Genomic DNA, 19,632 nt, shown 5'->3' with positions numbered 1-19,632 from the left:
GGTTTCTGTCAAACACAAAGTTGCAAATCCGTCTGCCATTGTGCTTGTGAATTTGTTTTTCTAAATTCGTGATCGTTTAATAAAAACAGAGATAACATTTTAACAATTTGAAATAGACTAATCCTAAATAGACATCAATATGGCATCTACAAGTGCCGATTCGCAGTCGTCCATCGCACAGAAAACATGGGTTATGTCGAATAACATCGAAACTGTATCCAGTGTGGACGAAATCTATCGTTATGATAAAAAACAACAACAGGACATTCTTGCGGCTAAGCCTTGGGAGAAAGAGTAAGTGGAAGTCCAATAACAAGTTCATAATGATCACTGGATGCAGGTTGCTTCCAACTGGCTGATCTGGAAGTTGTAGAAGAGGCCTATGTTCAACTGTAGATGTCTCATGGCTGGTTATTTGGTAGAAAATGTCTCTTGTACCGTTTATTGACTGTGTTTCTTTGTTTCAGTCCGCACTTCTTCAAAGATATCAAGATCTCTGCTTTAGCTCTTCTCAAGATGGTGATGCATGCTCGTTCCGGAGGTACCTTGGAAGTTATGGGATTACTTTTAGGTATGATACTCCTATACACATCAGTAATGTGACTGTATAACAATCTATTTACCTTTATGATGTTTATTTAGGATCGGAGATAAATGTTACCATCATAACTTACACAAACTGAACTAACTAATTATCTAATAATATATTAGACACTTAAATTTTTACAATAATCAACCAAAAGATATAAAACCCAAGTACTAATGAAACCAAGACCAAAATGAAACCAACAAATATGTTATCTAATACTCATTAATTTTTTTATTTCTAGGTAAGGTAGATGCAAACACAATGATAGTAATGGATTCCTTCGCTCTGCCTGTGGAGGGTACGGAGACCAGAGTGAATGCTCAAGCACAGGCTTATGAGTACATGACTGCATACATAGAAGCTGCTAAGCAGGTAATGTACATGCTAAAGTTTTAATTTCCTTAGTATTTCTTATTGGAAAATATTTTGCACTAAGGATTTTATATAAATTGCAACCATATCTTATAAATAACTCAAAATGAGTATTTTATTAGAAGGCAACTACTTACTCATTATAAGACAGAGTAAAAGAACAAAATAATGTGTTGAAAAAAAAGAAGAGAAAAATCTTAAAACCATCATTATTCAATTTCCAGGTTGGTCGTCATGAGAATGCCATCGGCTGGTACCACAGCCACCCTGGCTACGGCTGCTGGCTGTCCGGCATTGATGTCTCCACACAGATGCTGAACCAGAACTTCCAGGAACCATTCGTAGCCATCGTCATTGATCCCGTTAGAACTATCTCCGCTGGCAAAGTCTGCCTTGGTGCTTTTAGGACTTATCCCAAGGTACTATTAATACATTAGTTTTATAGTTTTTATGGCTATCTCAAAATATTTGACTATGCAGCATAATATTTAAAAAATACAAACAGTTCGAGATTGAAGCATAAACTATTGATTTATTAACCTTTCGTCTGCGGGTATGAGACAACAATAGAATACACATTGTGTCTCGCATTGATCAGTGCTTCAGCATACGACGGGTTAATACCCACACTAGAATAACAATTTCGATCACAGATTCTAATAAAATTTTATGTTACAGGGCTACAAACCAGCAAACGAGGAGCCCTCGGAATACCAGACAATCCCCCTCAACAAGATTGAGGACTTCGGAGTGCATTGCAAGCAGTACTATTCACTAGAAGTGTCCTACTTCAAGTCCTCATTGGACCGCAGACTACTGGACTCTCTCTGGAACAAGTATTGGGTGAACACTCTGAGCAGTTCCAGTCTGATCACTAATGCTGACTATACTACCGGACAAATATTTGACTTGTCGGACAAACTGGAGCAGAGTGAAGTTTGTCTTGGTGAGTATTCACACACATGTTACAATTATGCTAAATAAAAATCGAAACAAGATATAATTTCCTCTCTTCTACAGGCCGCGGTGGATTCATCGTCGCCGGCGCTGACCCACATGAAAAGCGAACTGAAGATAAACTAGGCAAGGCGACCAAGGACGCCTGCAAGACTACCATCGAGGTGATCCACGGCCTCATGGCGCAGATGATCAAAGACAGACTGTTCAACAGCGTCAGCGGACGACCTGCACCCGCCACACCCATGATTGAGTGAAATAAATATTTAAGACTTTTCTAACTTAATAAATGTATCAGTGATCTATGTATGAAGGGTGTTTAAGAAATAAAAGCAACCAATTTGATTATATAAACATTCTCAAATATTTATTAACCAATTTACATAAAATCATTATAATCATTATGTACATCTTTCACATAGCTTTAGTTATACACAAAATCATAAACATCTCACATTGTGGAGGGCCTTCTATTTATCAGATATAGTAAAACGAAGCACCAAATTGACGATATATTCTTTTGCCAAGCTCTCTTTACATAATCAAAAATAAAATATATGCGTTCACGATAGTCCCGTGAACACAAGAGAATATAAGAACTATAAGAGCACGTGCGTCTTCTATATTTCCAGTGACTTTCAAATTATATCTAGATTTACATACTCCTACGATATTTCATTAGAATATGCTGGTTAGTCGATAACCTAAACATAAATAGGATGAAAATAAACATAATAATAACTAATGTCTAAATGTTAAAATGTCCGGCGACTGCCGTGACGCGTGTAAAAATCTTATAATAATCCATAATTGCGTAACTACGTGTTTGATGAGATGTATCAATCATATTTACATCGTCGCAAAGTATAAAACTCTTAACAAGGAACAGTACTATCAACCGACTGTTTAGCATGTGAAGCGGCTCACAGGTTGCACGCAGCAACTACGCTGCAGTATTCTTAACAAAATGCTGGTCTACGTCCGAACTAGAGACATCAAACACAGACTATCTGAAAATTAAATTATGGTTCAAAATACAGTGACGAGCGAAAAATCAAGGCACGCGCTATTTATAAATAATCGAGTTCTAAAACAATTTATACATACAGGAATCTTTTCTAAACTTCATACCATGGCTTGCGAGAGTGACTAGATGTTTAGGCTCGCCAGTGTATTTTAAAACATTGACTACTTCCCCACAAGACTTCGCTTGCGTACTACAGTGGATTATCACACGTAATTATCTTATTAGTGATTCATTTATATTTTATTAAGTACAATCCATACAGCCCTCCAATTCACAGGTTGCTTACTATAATCGTTTATACACACAATCTCAATTTATGTACAGCAGTAACGACACAAAAGGTCCACTAGTACATCAATATACAATTTATCGATCAAGGGCAAAATGTTCAAATTCGGGAATGTTCACAACGGTTCGATACCTCAACATATTACGACTTATAAATTAATAGTAATGACGTTCCTTACTTGCATCGCAATTTAGATATTTTAGAAGCAACTTCTTTGTTTCCTTTCTCGTAGATAGTTATGAAATAGTAAGTAGTAAACCACTGATATCAGTTGCTTTGAGATTGTAATAATACTGACAATGTGGCCAGAGAGAATGAAAACAAACTTGACTTCAGGGTTTAAGGATTCGCGTTCTCTGGTCACCCAACAATAAATCAACAATCAATATGTATTGGGTCCTTGCGGCATTAACTTTAAACACTACCTAACACGTGGAATGTTTCACAAATCTCAATGCAGGTGAGCTATAAAAGGAGCGGCAGATCTCGACACCACGGCGTAGCGGTCTGACACAGGTGGCCTGTGCTCAGTCTTCGTCGAGTCAAAGATTCGCCATCATTTAAAACTTAGTTGGAAAACGGTCATCGATTGTTTCAACATAATTTCTAATATAAATATTGCTTTCGTTAGTGAATAAAATGAGCAATAACAATTGTAGTATAAAATATACACGATAGGTGCAATTTAAATAGTATAAATAATAAATAAATATATAATGAGATCTTATCGGCTATCCAGATCACAATGCAGTTTGTAAAGCTAGATTAATCTCAGAATTTTAAAGAAAATTTAAATTAATCGAGTCGTATTAAGTAGTTGAAGATTGCAGAAAGGTTTAGGCCCTGCACACTGCACATTATAATAAATATGGTATTACACTAGGTACCCCCGCATTCGAGTTTACTCGACGCTAGCATAAAATAACAACCGAACGTAATTGCGTTTCTACACCAACTCAATATAATACACAGTAACTGTAGTAATTATTACAAGAAAAAGATTACAAGTAAATAATAAAGATACGCTTAGAATTAGTATAATAAACTTTTAAGTTACTGTATATTATCTGAATCAGTGTTAGAAGGGCTCTAGAAGTCAAGACAAATGGACTGCATTTCAACTACACTCCATGTACCAATTTACTAAAGTTCAATGTAGTTGGTGCAACTACACACGAACCATACAGCCATATTGAAGTTAGCATGCAGTTGCAACCACTGACTAAAACCTAGCAGTTATCTGCAGATAGACTGCAGTAGAAATGCAGTCTGTCCTGACTTAGAAGTCAACTGTTTACGTATGTATAGACAAACAATCGATGACCATGATGTAACTACCGAGTACGAGTATATAGGAGCGTGTGGCTAGAGGCTAGCGCAGGCTATAGACAGTAGCCGGGCGGGCTGGCCACTCGTCAGTTGAACAGGTCCGGGGGGAAGCTGTTCACTTCTGCTTGCTCTAACACTGGCACGCCGTCCACGTTGTATGATACTCGTATTCTTAGTCGAAGGGCGCTCTGGAAACACAACATAAGGATTAGCTTGTATTGTTATTGGTAGTTGTTCAGAATTTGGTTAGTTTAGTGTCTGTGAGAGGTAACTTACCCTGGATGGATTAGTGATTTTGAGTACTTGAGTAATTTCACCCTGGGGCGGCAATACCGTGCCGGATGGTGACATCATGTCTAGCTGGAATGTCTGTGAAGATAACATTAACTTCTGTTATAAAAGAAAACTGGAATGATGGACATCTTTACCTTTCAACCGTCACGAATCATCGTAAATGCTTAGAGAATGAAGTAGATAGGATAAATGTAGTTTACCCTAGGTACAGCGGCCTGGAAGAGGAAGTCTGTGAGAGTGGATGGCGAGGACGACTGAGCTCGCATCGTCAGCGTGACCGAGTCCCCGCCGCGCTGCACTCCGAACACTATGCGGAGACCGTTCTTCTCCAGAGCCGTCACTGTCGGTAGATCTGTGAACAGACGCCATACAATTTATTATAGGAAATCTTACCAAACTGTAAGACAAGATTCTTCAAAACAATTGTTTTGGCCCTGTGTGATGATAGCATAATTAAATATACCCATATTTATCATCACCCTGCTGATATCGAGGGACCTAAGAGCCGACTGGGGATATTAACAGAGATCAGCTAGCAGAACTTTCTGAGAAATCTGATCCTTTAAAATTGCGATCTCCAAGTGTGAAGATTATGCCAAATCCGGCTCTTGTAGAGTAAGTCCATAGTCTACCTGTGGACTTTCACGGGCTAATAACAAATCTGTTTTGTTTAATACCCACAGAGATAATGCGAAGAGACTGTTGGGCTTTAAGCACTGGTCTTTCACGAGCTGTTTGATGATCACGAACCCGTTTTATTTACCACCCGCTTTATATTATTTTTATTACAACATCATAAGTCCTACCTTGCATGGTAGGTGTTTGCATGGGCGCAGCGAAGAGTCCATCGAGCAGTAGCGAGGCGGGCGGCGCGGCGGAGGTGAGGCCGGGCGCGAGCGACGCGGGCAGGCCGGCCGTCAGCCCCGGGGACGCTACGTTGTTGTTCATCACGCTGGCCGGCGCCGTCGGCGTCAGGTCCAGCCCGCTCAGCAAGTCTAGGATATCCTGGAAAGATATGTTGCTTGTTATCTCAATTGTTCTGTTTAATTGTACCTATTAATATTTGTTGTAATGCTTATTTTATCTTCGTCCTCCAAAATTGTATGAAAAAATGTTGATTTGCAAATTTTTGCTATCTATAGGAGATAGACAGGCTCATTACAAAAACACCAATTTCATATTTTGAAATGACAAAAAAATCGTGTTTAACAGAAAACTAAACAAGTTAACGATGGAATTTAACACTTTTCGGAATTTGTTGAATTCTTTATGTACAATAAATACTTACATTGCTGCTCGTGTTATTGTTGCTGGCAGGTGGCTGCGAGGGTTTGTGCTCCACGTCGCCGTTCGTCAGGGAGTCCGACCCGATGATCAGGTCCAGTAGTGCGTCCTGGAACATAATTTAGGTTGATTAAGTATAACGAATATAAATATAGTTGTTGAAGATGCCTTACACGTTTACGACATATAGGTATGTTGTAACTCTTCTGTTGTTGTGGGCGGAGTTGGAGTTGATTGCTTACGGGTTTTGTGATTAGTGAACAATGTATTTGTTTCTCCTTCCATATCACTACATAGTTTAAAACAAAGTCGGTTTCTCTGTCCCTATTTATATGCTTAAATTTTTAAAACTGCGCATCAGATTTTGATGAGGATTTTTTTAATAGATAGAGTGATTCAAGAGGAAGGTTTATATGTATAATCTATACTAATATTATAAAGCCGAAGAGTTTGTTTGTTTGTTTGAACGCGCTAATCTCCGAAACTACTGGTCCGATTTGAATAATTCTTTTTGTGTTGGATAGTCCATTTGTCGAGGAAAGCTATAGAGCCTTCCTCGACAACTCAAATGCACTCCTCCACTCATCACGCTATGAGCAATAGCAGCCAAGCAGAGCGGGTGAAACCGCGCGGAAATAGCTAGTACATGTATAATACATGCAAAATAAACTAGTGCTTACATTATTGACGTGGTCAGGTTTGTGGTCGGGGCTGACGTCGGAGAGCGCGTCGTTGTCGGCGTCGTCGTGCGCGGCGCCGCCGGGCGCGTCCATGGCCGGCATGCGCTCCAGTAGCGCCGGCCGAAGGTGCGCGTACTTCCTGCAATGTTCCACAACGGGTGGGAATTTAGATTTGTTGGTCGAAGTACTGGGTTGGAAAAGGTCATGTTAATACGCCCATGGCAGACCGATCCTGATGACATATAAGGCTCATGTAATAGAGATGTAGTTATAAAGCACAACTATCAAAAAATAGATGGTATAATTTATACATGACACGTCAAGAATTACAGATTTCTTGAAAAGCGATAGTGTGGAAAATATATTATAATAAATTACCTGTATAATTGGGATAATTCCACTCCTCTCTGTTGCAATTCAATGTGGATGTGAGACCCGAACGTGTCGATGATCACTCGGATTTTACTGAAATTCACAAAGAAAGATTATGTTAGTCTCTAATACAGAAAAAACTATTTGCCTTCTTTAAAAATAAAAAATAAAATACGTATTTATATGCTATGGCTCGTTAAGTGTAAGCAATACCACCAGAAAATTAAATGTGACAGTATATTATAATAATGATTACATATTATGCTGAAAAAATAGTGTATAACTATAACAACTCACTCCTGGCTAGGCTGCGTGGTGAACCGCGTGGATAGCTTGGCGAGCGACAGGAGCAGGTACTCCTTGGTGTTGATGGACAGCTGCGTCGACCACAGCAGCTTCTGGTACACGTCTATCACGTACTCCTCCGTCGGACGCACGAAGTCATCTGGAATTAGGAATACGGTGTTTACCTAACGTATAACCGAATTTGCTTGTAGGAAATAAATTAGAGAAAGTAAGACTGAGAGAAAGAGTAATGTTTTATGAGAACGGTATGATTTTGGTAGTGGTGATGTGATGTACAATCACATAACTAGTGATATAATACTGAATACATTTATTATGGTCTTAGTATTGGAAACTCACCCACGCCGTCCTCATCGACCATAGAGATTGCGTTACTGGCTTCCGACACCAGCAGGTCACCGTATTCACCAATAGTCCACGCCGCCACCTGTAATAGATGCAATCAATATTACATATTTACTGTATAGTCATCCGGTAAGAACAGGCCAGCTCGACCGGAGTGATGCAATAGCCTTTTATTAGACCATCGTAAAATAATGCTTGACTTGTGTTTGGTGGATCAGCACTGGCCATCTTGTGGCTGATATGAAGATAATATGTTTCGGTGTATGATAAAGTGACCAGAGACCTAACCCACATAATGGTCAGTGATTGTTCCTCAACCAAAGACCGGCAATGCACTTATAACTCCTCTACTGCTGCAACACCCGTCCATGGAAGGCGTCGATTGCTGATACCATCAGGTGATCCGTGTGTTTAGACTTATCCCATAAAAATCTTTCGTGGCTTACAGTATATGTTAACATAGTATACCTGTACAAGCGGCTGCTTCTCAGTAGCGTCCCCGGAGACGGCGGAGCGTTCGAGCGAGGTCCACAGCCGCATGGCGGCGTATGCCTGTCGCTCGGGCGCCGCCGACGACACTATCTGCAGCGTGCTCGACACCGTGTCGTCGCGGAGGTAGTTGCCCGCCTGCGGGAAACGAAATTGGGAACGTGAATTGATGGTATAGAAAATTGTCATTAGTGTTATTTCGGTCTAGCACGCCAAATGATAAATGATAAATGATATTTATTTTGCAAATAGGTTATAAAATAACACTTTTACACGTCAATCCCTTAAATAACTAGATGAGGCCGGCATTTCCTATCAGACGCCACGCAGTGAATAAACCAATAAAGCATATTTTTATATATTTCTTGTTTGCAACAACTTGTATCACGTAGAATAAGATACATATTGCGAAACAGATTAAGGTACATATTAAATTTTTTTTTTGGAAATTTTCATAGGAGATGGGCCTTACGTAAATGAGTCTACTAGAAATCGACTGATAGATCACCCCAGGAATTGAATACAAGCATAGATTATCATTAGTAAAGTCATCATTTGTACCTAAAAGTCCAACATTATTAATAAATTAGTTTAGTTTCTTACCTTAAGCAAAACTCTGAACAATGTATCAAGATGCCATTTGTTGGATGGCGCGTATCTCTCGGCAGCTAGGACCATGGCGCTGGAGCAGTGGGCTTTGAACTCCGCGTCAGATCGCTCCAAGAAGGTCAGCAGCTCCTTCATCATGGATCGGATGTTCTGGCCGTTGATCAACGCGAACGATAGCTCCATTGCACGCCGGCGGATTGATACGTCTGGGTCCTGGGGAGAATATTAAGGAATTTTTATTTTCTAGTTTTGAACAGTGATTTTTTCGAGTTGTTTTGGTCCAGACATCATTACAAGAATTGGTTTCGATTTCAAAATAGGGGTTAAAACCATGTTAATTGATTTTCGACTTCATAATTCTTAGTATGCAACAAAAAGTCTTTGGTTCTTCATTTGCAAGTAAATAATCTTCCATTAACTAGGTAGTAGATTTTTTTTTATCTACAGTTACTTCAATATTACCATAGTATAATAATAAACACCAACTCACCTTCAAACACTCCAAAATAGTAGTCCGATGCCTTTGTACAGCAGACGTATCAACGTGCACGGTCCTCAAAAGCGTGTTGAGCGCCACGTAGCGGATGTTTTTGTCATTATTCAGTAGAAATCTGCCGAGGATGTTGATGGCGAGGACTCGGAGACTGCTCTCGGATTTGATGTCCATGATGGAGAGCACGGTCTCGTAGAGAATGGTGTTGCCAACGTTCTTACTGGTTTCCGTGTTGGTCGCAACTTGGGCTAGTATGTCGTTCATAGCTTCGGACGCTTCGGCGTCGTTTTTGCCAAGTATCCGGAGTAGGCGGAGGATTTTAACCTGCAATTAGTTTGATGTTTGAGCGTTGTATGACCATATAGTATTTAAAAAAATATACCGGCCGAATTGAGAACCTCCCCTTTTTTGGAAGTCGGTTGAAAAGGTATTGCATAAAATGATTGGCTTCAACAAGATTAATTTCTGACATGATTGGATTATTTGTATCTTGTATTTTTATATTTCATAAACCAAAGATTTCAAAGTCAATGTCTAGTTTTAATCAGTAAAACAAATATATAAAATACTATTTCTTTTTCAAGACATTGAAATAATTTCTTGAATTAAAGAAGTAGCAGTTATCTAAAAATCTGTTTCATATACATTTGATGATTAAAACTCAAGTATGTACCTAAAGTCTTTGCGGAAAATCCGCATGTAATTGAAGACATTTTCCTAGTACATTGGAAAACCTAGCAGTAAAAGTTTTAGAGGAAAACAGATAAGTATAGGTTATTTTGCAAGCTATTATCTCGTCACATATTATATTCAAAGATTTCTATGTTATGACTAGAGGATAATCTTAAGAGAATAGGTCATTGGGAAATATAACTGTTTGTTTTATTAATGTGTGAATATTGTAAGACCACAAAGATAATTTTTAGTTACTTGGATTTTGTACTGTATTTTGCAAAGTAAAGCAATTTATTCCATCAACAATTACATTAAATAGACATTATAGACATCTATGAGGATATTCTTAGAGTGCTTACCACCAGAAATGTGCTATGTAGCTGTGCATCCACAGCAACGTAACATAGCACATCTCTGGTAGAAAAGCACCCTTGTATTGTACAAAAATATTTAAACACATCATTACATTACCTGTAAGAACGGGTCTGAAACTCCACTGACGTCATGCTCCGGTGAATATCCAGCCAAAATGAGGTTTTTCAATATCCTCACCAGATTCGGTACGATCTACAAACAAACCCATGCTTTTATATATACGTATCTACCAAATACATAATGCCCAATGCACATAGACAAAGAACTGCGAAGCGATCAAATTATATACTTAGAGAGATAAAAACAAACATACGACTCAGGCATTATTCAATACATACTATTAATACACTCCATTTTAAATAAAATTTGGTATTTTAATCAGAAGGTATTTACAGCTTTGTCAAGCGATTTTGACTTCTATTGCGTTTGTGAATAAGGTACAGTTTTATGATAATTTAGTTGCCTTGTAAGGATGCAAGTATATCTTTTGTTTTTATCACTTATGGCATTTCATTAGAGTTTAAAATCCTTAAATAAAATGTAAATAGAGCTTGGTCTGGCAAAAAAATATTTTTGCTATCAACATCACACTTGTGTCAACGACATAGAATTCAAAATCGTCCAAATCAGCTGCAATACCTGTTAAAATATCTAATTTTATTTTTAATGGAGTTTCAACTTCCGAAGACTGACGTAACAGGCTTACAACACGATACGACAGCGAATACATGGGACTGGGCATTTACATCGAAAAAAAAAAAAAAAAAACCTTCAACCTCTTTGCTATAAATTAGTCACTTATACTCTTTGGTGCTAACTTCATACTGTGTATTAGATTAGTCACGAAAGTGTAAGATGGGATTCCCTCGCTAATGATTTAAAAGAAAATACTTATAAATTAACTACTTTTTTAAAGGATACACTACTGTACGAGTTTAAGTCTTAAGTATGGTGTGTTAAGAGTTAATTTGCTGTACACTAGTCAAGTTGTTATGATATTTGTGATGGATAGGGAGCTACAGTAATTAAATGAATTGTTTTGACTGTCATGTAGTGGAAATCCCAATATGTTATTGATAATGTTACTTATATGGATGTTATATGGAAGTAAAAAGGAAATAACTACCAAATTATTCTTAGTAAAGACGAGATATGACGTAGTTTCTAAGTTTTATGCTTGTAATCAATCATTTTGATACTTTCTTTTAAGAAAAAGTAGGGTGAGCATAATTTAAATCAAATAGAGCACAGAAAAGAGAAATAATCAAAGAATTAAATTACTACTACACATTGTGTCAATTTTGTTTGTATTTACGTATTAAATATTATAGGATTTTTATTTATTGATTACTTTCATTAGGGGGCTTTCTAATGTCCAAATAATTTGGTAGTAACTATCTAATATCTATCTAGAAAATTCTTCAGAAAAATACTATCTACCTATAATAATATATGTTGATTTTATGTATGTGCCTAAATCGAGTGCTATTCACACAAGTTTATATTTTACTAACACTACTCGAATGGTTGAGTTTTGTATTAAAACCTTTATGATATTGTCCCATGATTTATGGGGAAACCATATAGCCAAAAATGCCATTTCTTAATATGTTCAGTGCTCTAGGTTCTGCAGTTGTGAATAATTCAGTTTTAAGTAGGTTTTAGGCTACTTTTTTAATTTGTTGGCTATATAGTTTCCACCAAACAACTTAACATTAACCCACATATAAATATGGTTATGTAACCAACACAATCAATATTACAATCATGCTTGTTATGTAGACTGTTGACATCGTACTTTCACATAAAATATTATATCACTACATTATTGTATAAATGAGAATTATCTCACTTTGCTAAAGTCATGGTCACCCTAGTTTAATTTTGCAGATTTATTCAGAGAATACTTCTCAAATCATTGATTTCTAAGTTTATTTGAACTGATATGTAACTCCAAATTTTCAGTTCTAGTGCCACATAAAAAAACCCGTAACAGTGGGGCTGAACTTTTGGAAATAAAGAGAGGTTTGCTATAGGTAATCTCCAAACTAGCGAGTTAGAGATTGCAGTTCAAATAAGTTCAAGTTTATCAGAGTGCTGCTGCCCAGCCTCTGTTAAGCAATTATAGTGACATATCACAGTTTTATGCAAGTTATTATCATCTTTAACAATTTGTAGTTAAGGTTGAATATTGTGTACAATGTCATCAGCCTACAAGAACGTTATAAAGTGCATGGATCAGCGTTTGTATGTTACCTCGCGCTGCCCGCTCTCCTACGGATAACAAACACAATATATTAGTGTGTCATACATCACGAGCTACGCATTATAATAACAATTAGCATTAATTTGGGATGGGTTACAGAAATGTGACGTCATTCATGTTGTTATAACTTTCGTAAATTAAGTCTTTGACTGCCAATAGAAAACTGTTGAAGGCAAATCCTCCGCTAACGTCGGTCACCGGTAACCACCACGGCGTTCAATGTGTTAATTAATATGTTATCGGTTTATTCACGTTAGTGTTTGACTAGGAACTCGACTAGTTTCAAGCCATGCAAGAGGCTCATATTCATGAGCAGCATTCCGCGACACACGACGCGGCGATTGTCGCGCTGCTACTCAGTACTTACGTGAGTAAGCCGATAACATAATAATAAGTGTCATTTGCTGATTATTTGGTCTTCTTAGGCTTGGTCAAGTTAGTAATGTATTTTACTAAGTTATCAGGTCGAATTAAATAATTATGTTTGTATCAGTACATTGTTCCTTCAATACTGACTACACATTTCTGTAACATGTTATAGTTTTATTATATACGCCTTATAAATAACTGTACACAAGTAATTAATTTAACTTAAAGGTACTTAAACATAGAAAAATCATTTCCTTGGAGAAACTTCTTAATATAATCTAATACGACTAATAGCTATAGCGAATTAGAGATAAAATAAGTACATATTCCAAAATAAAACCTATCAAAAACTAGACTTCTATGAATCGACTGTATTATATTAATAAAAAATCAAAGTGAAAAGAATAATTTGTGACAAGAACAAAGTTTAAAGATTAAAATATTATTAAAAGTAGAAAAATGCTTATTATAAATTCTCTTTACTGGTAAGAATAATAATACTGGTTCAAAATAAATGTAGTTCCTTCAAAGAATAAAAGCACTCTCTATCAATAAAAAAAATATGCGCAGTTCTAAAAGTGAATGTAATTCTTATTTTAAAAAAACTGTAATGTTCTGAGAACTATTTACTTTATTGTTTGTCACAGACTACGTAGAAAGGTGAACTGACTCATAATCGATAAATATTTTATCGGATTTCATTGTTTAAACGCACGCGCATTATTAAAGTATAGTTTTAATGAAGTTTATCAGTAATTAGATATTTCAAATAGTTGTATTGATATATTATTCTTAGGGCACATGCAGTTACAATCCATGCAATCATTTTATAATAACTATAGTTATTTTCTTTCAATTTTATCTTTCTTGTATATTGAATTTAATTACAATCCTATAAGTGAGTCATGTTGTTTAATTGAGATATCTAAATATAAATGTCACCATTTCTGGCATATAAAAATAATTTTAGCAACATTTAATTGCAACCCAGAATTAGACTGTTATAATCAACTTAAACGATCAACATCCTTTTTAAAGAAATATATTAAGTTAAAGAGTTTGTTAGTTTGAACGAGCTAATCTCCGAAACTACTGGTCCGATTTGAATAATTCTTTTTGAATTGGATAGTCCATTTATCGAGGAAGGTTTATAGGCTATAAAACATCACGCTAAGCTCAAGAGGAGCCAAGCAGAGCAGGTGAAACCGCGCCGAAGTCGCTAGTCATATATTATACCATTGAACAATATAATAAAACACAAACAAAAGGTAGTATATATAGACTAACAAACCATGAACACGTTGCTTGCGATTGATATGATAAGGCCTGATAACGAGTATATGTATTACCTATATACTTTATGTATTGACGACAAAGTAGGTGCTTTATTTACATTGTCATACATACGTGTCATTGGTGTATTGTGTGAACTGATTTAGCGGTATTGTGTAGATTATTTTATTTGTAATTTTGACGTTAAAAGTCAATATTTTGGAGTTTGTTTTTTACTTTGCTATGATTAGACTCAATCAAGTCTTCTGAATAGATTAGACAGACAAAATAATCATAAGAAAATCTTCCTGACTTGTTTTATTTAAGTAAAATACTTATGAGTTTTCATGGACCACTCTATCTTCTTTTAGATGCCGAATGAAAATGCATTCAGCAGTTTCCAAGTTCTGAGTAGATAGATAGACTGACACATATGTAATTGAACTATTTATTTCATAATTACAGACCTTTAGCTCTACTTCAAGTCTTACCTATCCCATTAATGGTATAATTGTATATAAAATAAAATCAAAACCAGTATAACAGCGCAAACAGGTTTAACGACCGCGATAACTGACAGATATCGAGTTATATCGATATGTAATTATCGATTACTAAATCGGATGCGTCTAATTGAGATAATAATCGATGCTTCTGATAATTGAGTTCGTGAGGCCCATGGGGAATGTTGTATTAACGTTTTGAATAGGATATTGGTGAAAATAATTAAAAAACTATATTACAGTCTGATTTATTCTTAGAATTGGCAAATGATTTATTTTAACGTATTTGTTTTTAATATTTTATCAAACAATACGTAATAAAAGGGAAATTCTACACTTAAATAACATTTTATAATAGATAACTATCATTTTAAGCTGCCAGTCTTCTGGCAACGTTGTGTTTATGTTTATATACAAAACAATGACGTCATTAGGTACTAAGTACAACATCAAAAGCATATATTTCTAAGTAAGTACTGTACACAATTAACTTATTTTCCAAACGTGGTTAGTATAAGCCACAGACACAAGTAAAAGTGATTTATTATAGTCCATTGTTATAATAATATTACTTTGTATTCACAAAGACTCTAGACTATCATAGATTTACGAAATAAAACCTTAACTGTGACTGAATAAGATTCATAATTGCGTTTGCTATGACTTATAGACCTTATAGTGTACTTATGCTTATTGTAAAAGTGTAAATGTAATCTTATGGTAATAGGAATAGAGTTTAAAATGGAACTCACCTTCTTGAAGTGGTTGAGGGTGTCGGGGCTATTCTCACACATTTCCGTGATGAGCGTGACTCCAGTTATCAGTACACCTGGAGATGATGAAACAATAATTTATTGTCACATGATAAATAATAGAGAACATGTGAAAAATGGACAGAACATGTTTTATATATGTACATAAAAAGATATGTACCAGTGCCACCTTTTGCACCGAGTACAAGAATGTATGTCTTGAATGAATTACTTCTAAAGTTATGATATATGGTAAATCTGCGAATTCTGGGCTCCTCTAGATTCTACACCCTTAATTACCTAAGGGTCTTATTAAAAACTCTACAGTGCTTCAGAATTATGAAATTGAAACACCAAATACTACATTTAATATAAAGGAAATCATGAGTACGCGCTGGGTGATCTGTAACACAGATTCAACCTCTAACAGACACCAGTTTCATAACTGTAGCACTATAAAAATATATAATTGTAAAGAAATTTGAGTAAATACAGAATTTCATTATCAGTATTATTAATTTATGTCTATCATCATATTAAATTCTTAAAATTTAATAATAAAATATCAGCATCCTTCCACACAAAAATTCAAATAACAGATCAAAATAAGAATTTCATATTCACAAAGGTTCAATGTATAACATTTTTTATCAGATAATGTTATTAATCAATTGGCGTAAGGTTTATAACACATTTAGAACATGCTTCGAAGGTGCGACAACCTTATTCGGTTCGCGTGTTTGGCGTGCCAATAGTATACATATACAACTACACATAAAGCGATGCAATACCAGTATAAACTGATCTTTGAATTTGTGGAAAGGCCATACAAAACGAGACCATGATAAACTGGTTTTGTATAGCTCGATTTTTAGCCGTGTGTGTGTGTGTGTAAACTCCTATGGACATGTCAAAATCAATGTTCTTAGTGTGTTTAACGCTTTATTTAGTTTCGAGACCATGTGTGATGAAGCGATTTTATGAGGTGCAATGTCTGTGTTGTAAGTAGTTAAAGTACAATCTGGGTCTAGGTAAATTGGTTGTGTGCATCGTGTGAGAAAATATTTGCAAGTGTACAATGCAGTATTTGTATGAACTTCCCAACCAGTTTTACTATACTAATAAGTAAGTGAAAACTTCTCTTACCATGATTCTTCTCAGTCAACAAGCTTCTGGTAGCAGGAAGGAACATCTCCATAAGATCAGGGACTCTTCTGATGATGCGGAAGGCACATAGAGCCGCCTTCTTCTTAATGTACGCGTTCGGAGACTTGATGAGGCGTTCCACTTCTGAAGCCAGGTCTCTAGCCATTTCTGGAGACGCTATGGCCCCCAGGGTACATAGTGCTAGGCCAACAACGAACTGGGTGTTGCTGTTTAGGTCACTGTGGAAGAAATAGTATGGATGTTAGAAATGCTTTGACTTTCGTGGGGGTAGGATTTGTAAGAGAATTAAAAAATTGCTTTGTGAATAGTAGATCTAGATAAGCCTTAAGATTTAAACATAAAATGATAAATGTTAATGCTGAGATTTCATAGAGGATACCAAAAACCATCAAAAATGTACACCAAGAACGTAACTTTACATGAAAAAACGCAGTTACAATCGAATATTAATAAGACTCAAATTCAAAGAATAATGTTTTGCTCTATGATAAATAATAGAACAAAATATTATATTAAACTCCAAATCTGACTGGAATTCCAGAGTTGAATTACGATTCAAATGCAGTGTGCTCTGGAATTCCAGTGCGGAAGAAAGGAACCTCAAGAAAGTTGCCTTACGACACTGCAACGTGGTAAAGTTATATGTTTACTTTACATATTTGTTAAATCATCCTCTACAATCAGATACAAAATGAACTCTATGACAATAGAAACAGCGTACATATTGTCCTACATGAGTGAGGCAAGGAAAGCGCCAATATTGTTAGTAGAAAGGAATTCGAAAACATAATACAACATCATTATCTATGTTCTCAGGAAACGTCATGAACAATGTGAGTAGTGAATTATCCCTAAGGCGGAGTAATATTTTGTTTAGAAGTTCCCTAGCGTGGGAGGATAGCGTTTAAGATTGAAGGCATCATATTGCCGTAGGTGGCACAACAAATGGCTCACCGTCGCCATATTTTGAATTATCTCGGAGAAAATTGCACGAAGGATTTTATGGCTAAACGTGCTTTACGTTATATCATGTAGAATATCTTTTTTAAATTATTATACCTACGTGTCCTACGTCACAGATAGAAATAGAAGATAGTGGTTATGACACATAAATGTTTTGAATAGAATTTGATGATTATAATATACAGATTTGGATGCGTGAAAGCGTGACACAACAACTAATTCACATTCGCAATTTATAACATTAGTTAGTACATAGATAACAGAATTTTATTCAGCAATCAGTGTTATCAGCACTTTATACAATCGGGATGACATTGAAGCTTCCTCTTTACTGAATTAGTATTGATTTAGTTACAAGAATTCAATTTTTTATAATGCCTCTAGTCTTCTGTAAAAGAGGCCAACTGCCGTACTCAGAGTCGTTTAATTGTTACTTAACCCAATCCTTAGCAATTGTTTTCTGAACAAAATCGTTACTAAGGAATAGTTTGAGTAATCATTAAATGTCTCTGAGTATGGCACTGAATCTACCTATTGCTTTACTAAGTGTATAGTTATTTTATTAGCTAAATCAATACAAACTATCCACATAAAGAAAGCCAACTATACATAACAAGCGTGTTATTAATACAATAATCAATTTGAACACACGCCGTGTACCGTAGTGAGGTGACAATGTGGCAAGGACACACATCGCGAAGTCAACGACACACCGCAATCTATCCGCCGATAAACACGCCAGGTGGACTTATCAAATAATTTATGTTAATTTAAACGTAATACTGAATTGTTAGCCTATTTTAAAGGTGGTATTGTTGATTGTGTGTAAGTAACTATGTATACGTGTAAATCGGAGTTTCTTGCTCGTTCTTCTCCATAGGAATCTACACTTTGGAACGAGCAAATAGTTTCACTAGAGGACTACCGATAGACAGATGGAGATTAATAAATAGGTTTTATATGAAATTGACGTTCAAATGTGCCTTCCTGGTAATTTCATTAGAAATAAATAAAACCTGACTTAAACGAAACTTTAAAATCGAATACTCTTTTGCGTTAGAACAAAGTTCTTGTTAGTAATTTTTAAATAAGGCACGCCTATTTATCGATCGATTTAAAGTTTTTGTGAAAACTATAGTACTGGTAAAGTTGGCTGTATAACAACAATGTAACCCAGATACATTTGAACATTGAATTCTCTCTTTATGCGAATGTTTATTCAACCGAAACGGTGCCCGCATAAGTTTGTGAGCGGAAACTATTTTAGATTTTACTAATGAATGCTAACTTTAAAATTTATTTTATTTTTCATTCACCTAAGTATTCAACCTTTATTCTCCTTCTTCAAGATGGAATTATAGACAGCCTATGTGACAGTCTTCTGAAGAATTGCATCTTCTAATCTTTACGCCGAAATACAAGACGGTTTGACGATCGTAGTTCAGTGTTCTGATAGTATTCTGTGGTTCAGGTTTATCAGAGACCGTTACTTAGGTACATAGGTACTATGAAAACTTAAAATAGTATATCATAATAACAGTATAGATGGCGAGGATATAAATAAACATAGAGAAACCTAAGATATCTTCCCGTAGGCGCAGTAAGACAGGATTTCAAGCAAGTGGGTAGACAACTCCTACGCAGAACTTAATCCAGAGAAATGCAGTTCTTAAATTATTCTATGAAGAAAGACTAGCTTGTGCCTGTAACTTCGTATAAAATGTACGTAAGTCTTAAGGATAAGTCCATCCTAATTTTGGCAAATGGAACCCACTCAAAACTCCTTCCTGAGAACACGAACCGATTTAGATAAATTATACATATTACCTATAATATTTATTTATACTCAACATAA

At 35.9% G+C, this 19,632-nt stretch overlaps 2 protein-coding genes across 8 annotated transcripts in view; one reads left to right on the top strand and one right to left on the bottom strand.

Moving 5' to 3' along the window:
• Positions 1–139: 139 nt before the first annotated feature.
• On the top strand, positions 140–2,274 carry LOC118267055 (COP9 signalosome complex subunit 5). Its single transcript, XM_035580807.2, has 6 exons — positions 140–294; positions 468–571; positions 831–961; positions 1,186–1,380; positions 1,640–1,907; positions 1,982–2,274. The coding sequence occupies exons 1-6, from the start codon at positions 140–142 to the stop codon at positions 2,173–2,175; spliced, it is 1,047 nt and encodes a 348-aa protein (XP_035436700.1). The 3' UTR covers positions 2,176–2,274.
• The window catches only part of LOC118267054 (AP-1 complex subunit gamma-1), a 34,230-nt gene continuing 16,856 nt past the window's right edge, over positions 2,259–19,632 (bottom strand). For 4 of the 7 annotated variants that reach the window (XM_035580800.2, XM_035580801.2, XM_035580804.2 and 1 more), the window contains exons 5-20: positions 16,794–17,032; positions 15,648–15,724; positions 12,742–12,759; positions 10,582–10,677; positions 9,433–9,759; positions 8,937–9,155; positions 8,313–8,471; positions 7,839–7,926; positions 7,491–7,638; positions 7,200–7,286; positions 6,822–6,960; positions 6,146–6,250; positions 5,664–5,862; positions 5,058–5,209; positions 4,840–4,932; positions 2,259–4,751 (exon numbers count right to left, since the gene is read on the bottom strand). In XM_035580800.2, the coding sequence (XP_035436693.1) occupies positions 4,650–4,751; positions 4,840–4,932; positions 5,058–5,209; positions 5,664–5,862; positions 6,146–6,250; positions 6,822–6,960; positions 7,200–7,286; positions 7,491–7,638; positions 7,839–7,926; positions 8,313–8,471; positions 8,937–9,155; positions 9,433–9,759; positions 10,582–10,677; positions 12,742–12,759; positions 15,648–15,724; positions 16,794–17,032 (2,248 nt within the window). In that variant the 3' untranslated portion in view covers positions 2,259–4,649. The remainder of the gene's footprint in view (positions 4,752–4,839; positions 4,933–5,057; positions 5,210–5,663; positions 5,863–6,145; positions 6,251–6,821; positions 6,961–7,199; positions 7,287–7,490; positions 7,639–7,838; positions 7,927–8,312; positions 8,472–8,936; positions 9,156–9,432; positions 9,760–10,581; positions 10,678–12,741; positions 12,760–15,647; positions 15,725–16,793; positions 17,033–19,632) is intronic. The other 3 variants (XM_035580802.2, XM_035580803.2, XM_050703211.1) reach the window with 1 other exon arrangement.

Source organism: Spodoptera frugiperda, chromosome 23 (assembly GCF_023101765.2).
Source record: "Spodoptera frugiperda isolate SF20-4 chromosome 23, AGI-APGP_CSIRO_Sfru_2.0, whole genome shotgun sequence".
NCBI classification, from domain to species: Eukaryota; Metazoa; Arthropoda; class Insecta; order Lepidoptera; family Noctuidae; genus Spodoptera; species Spodoptera frugiperda.
The sequence above is the reverse complement of the archived record's forward strand: the minus strand, read 5'-3'. Positions and strand labels throughout refer to the sequence as shown.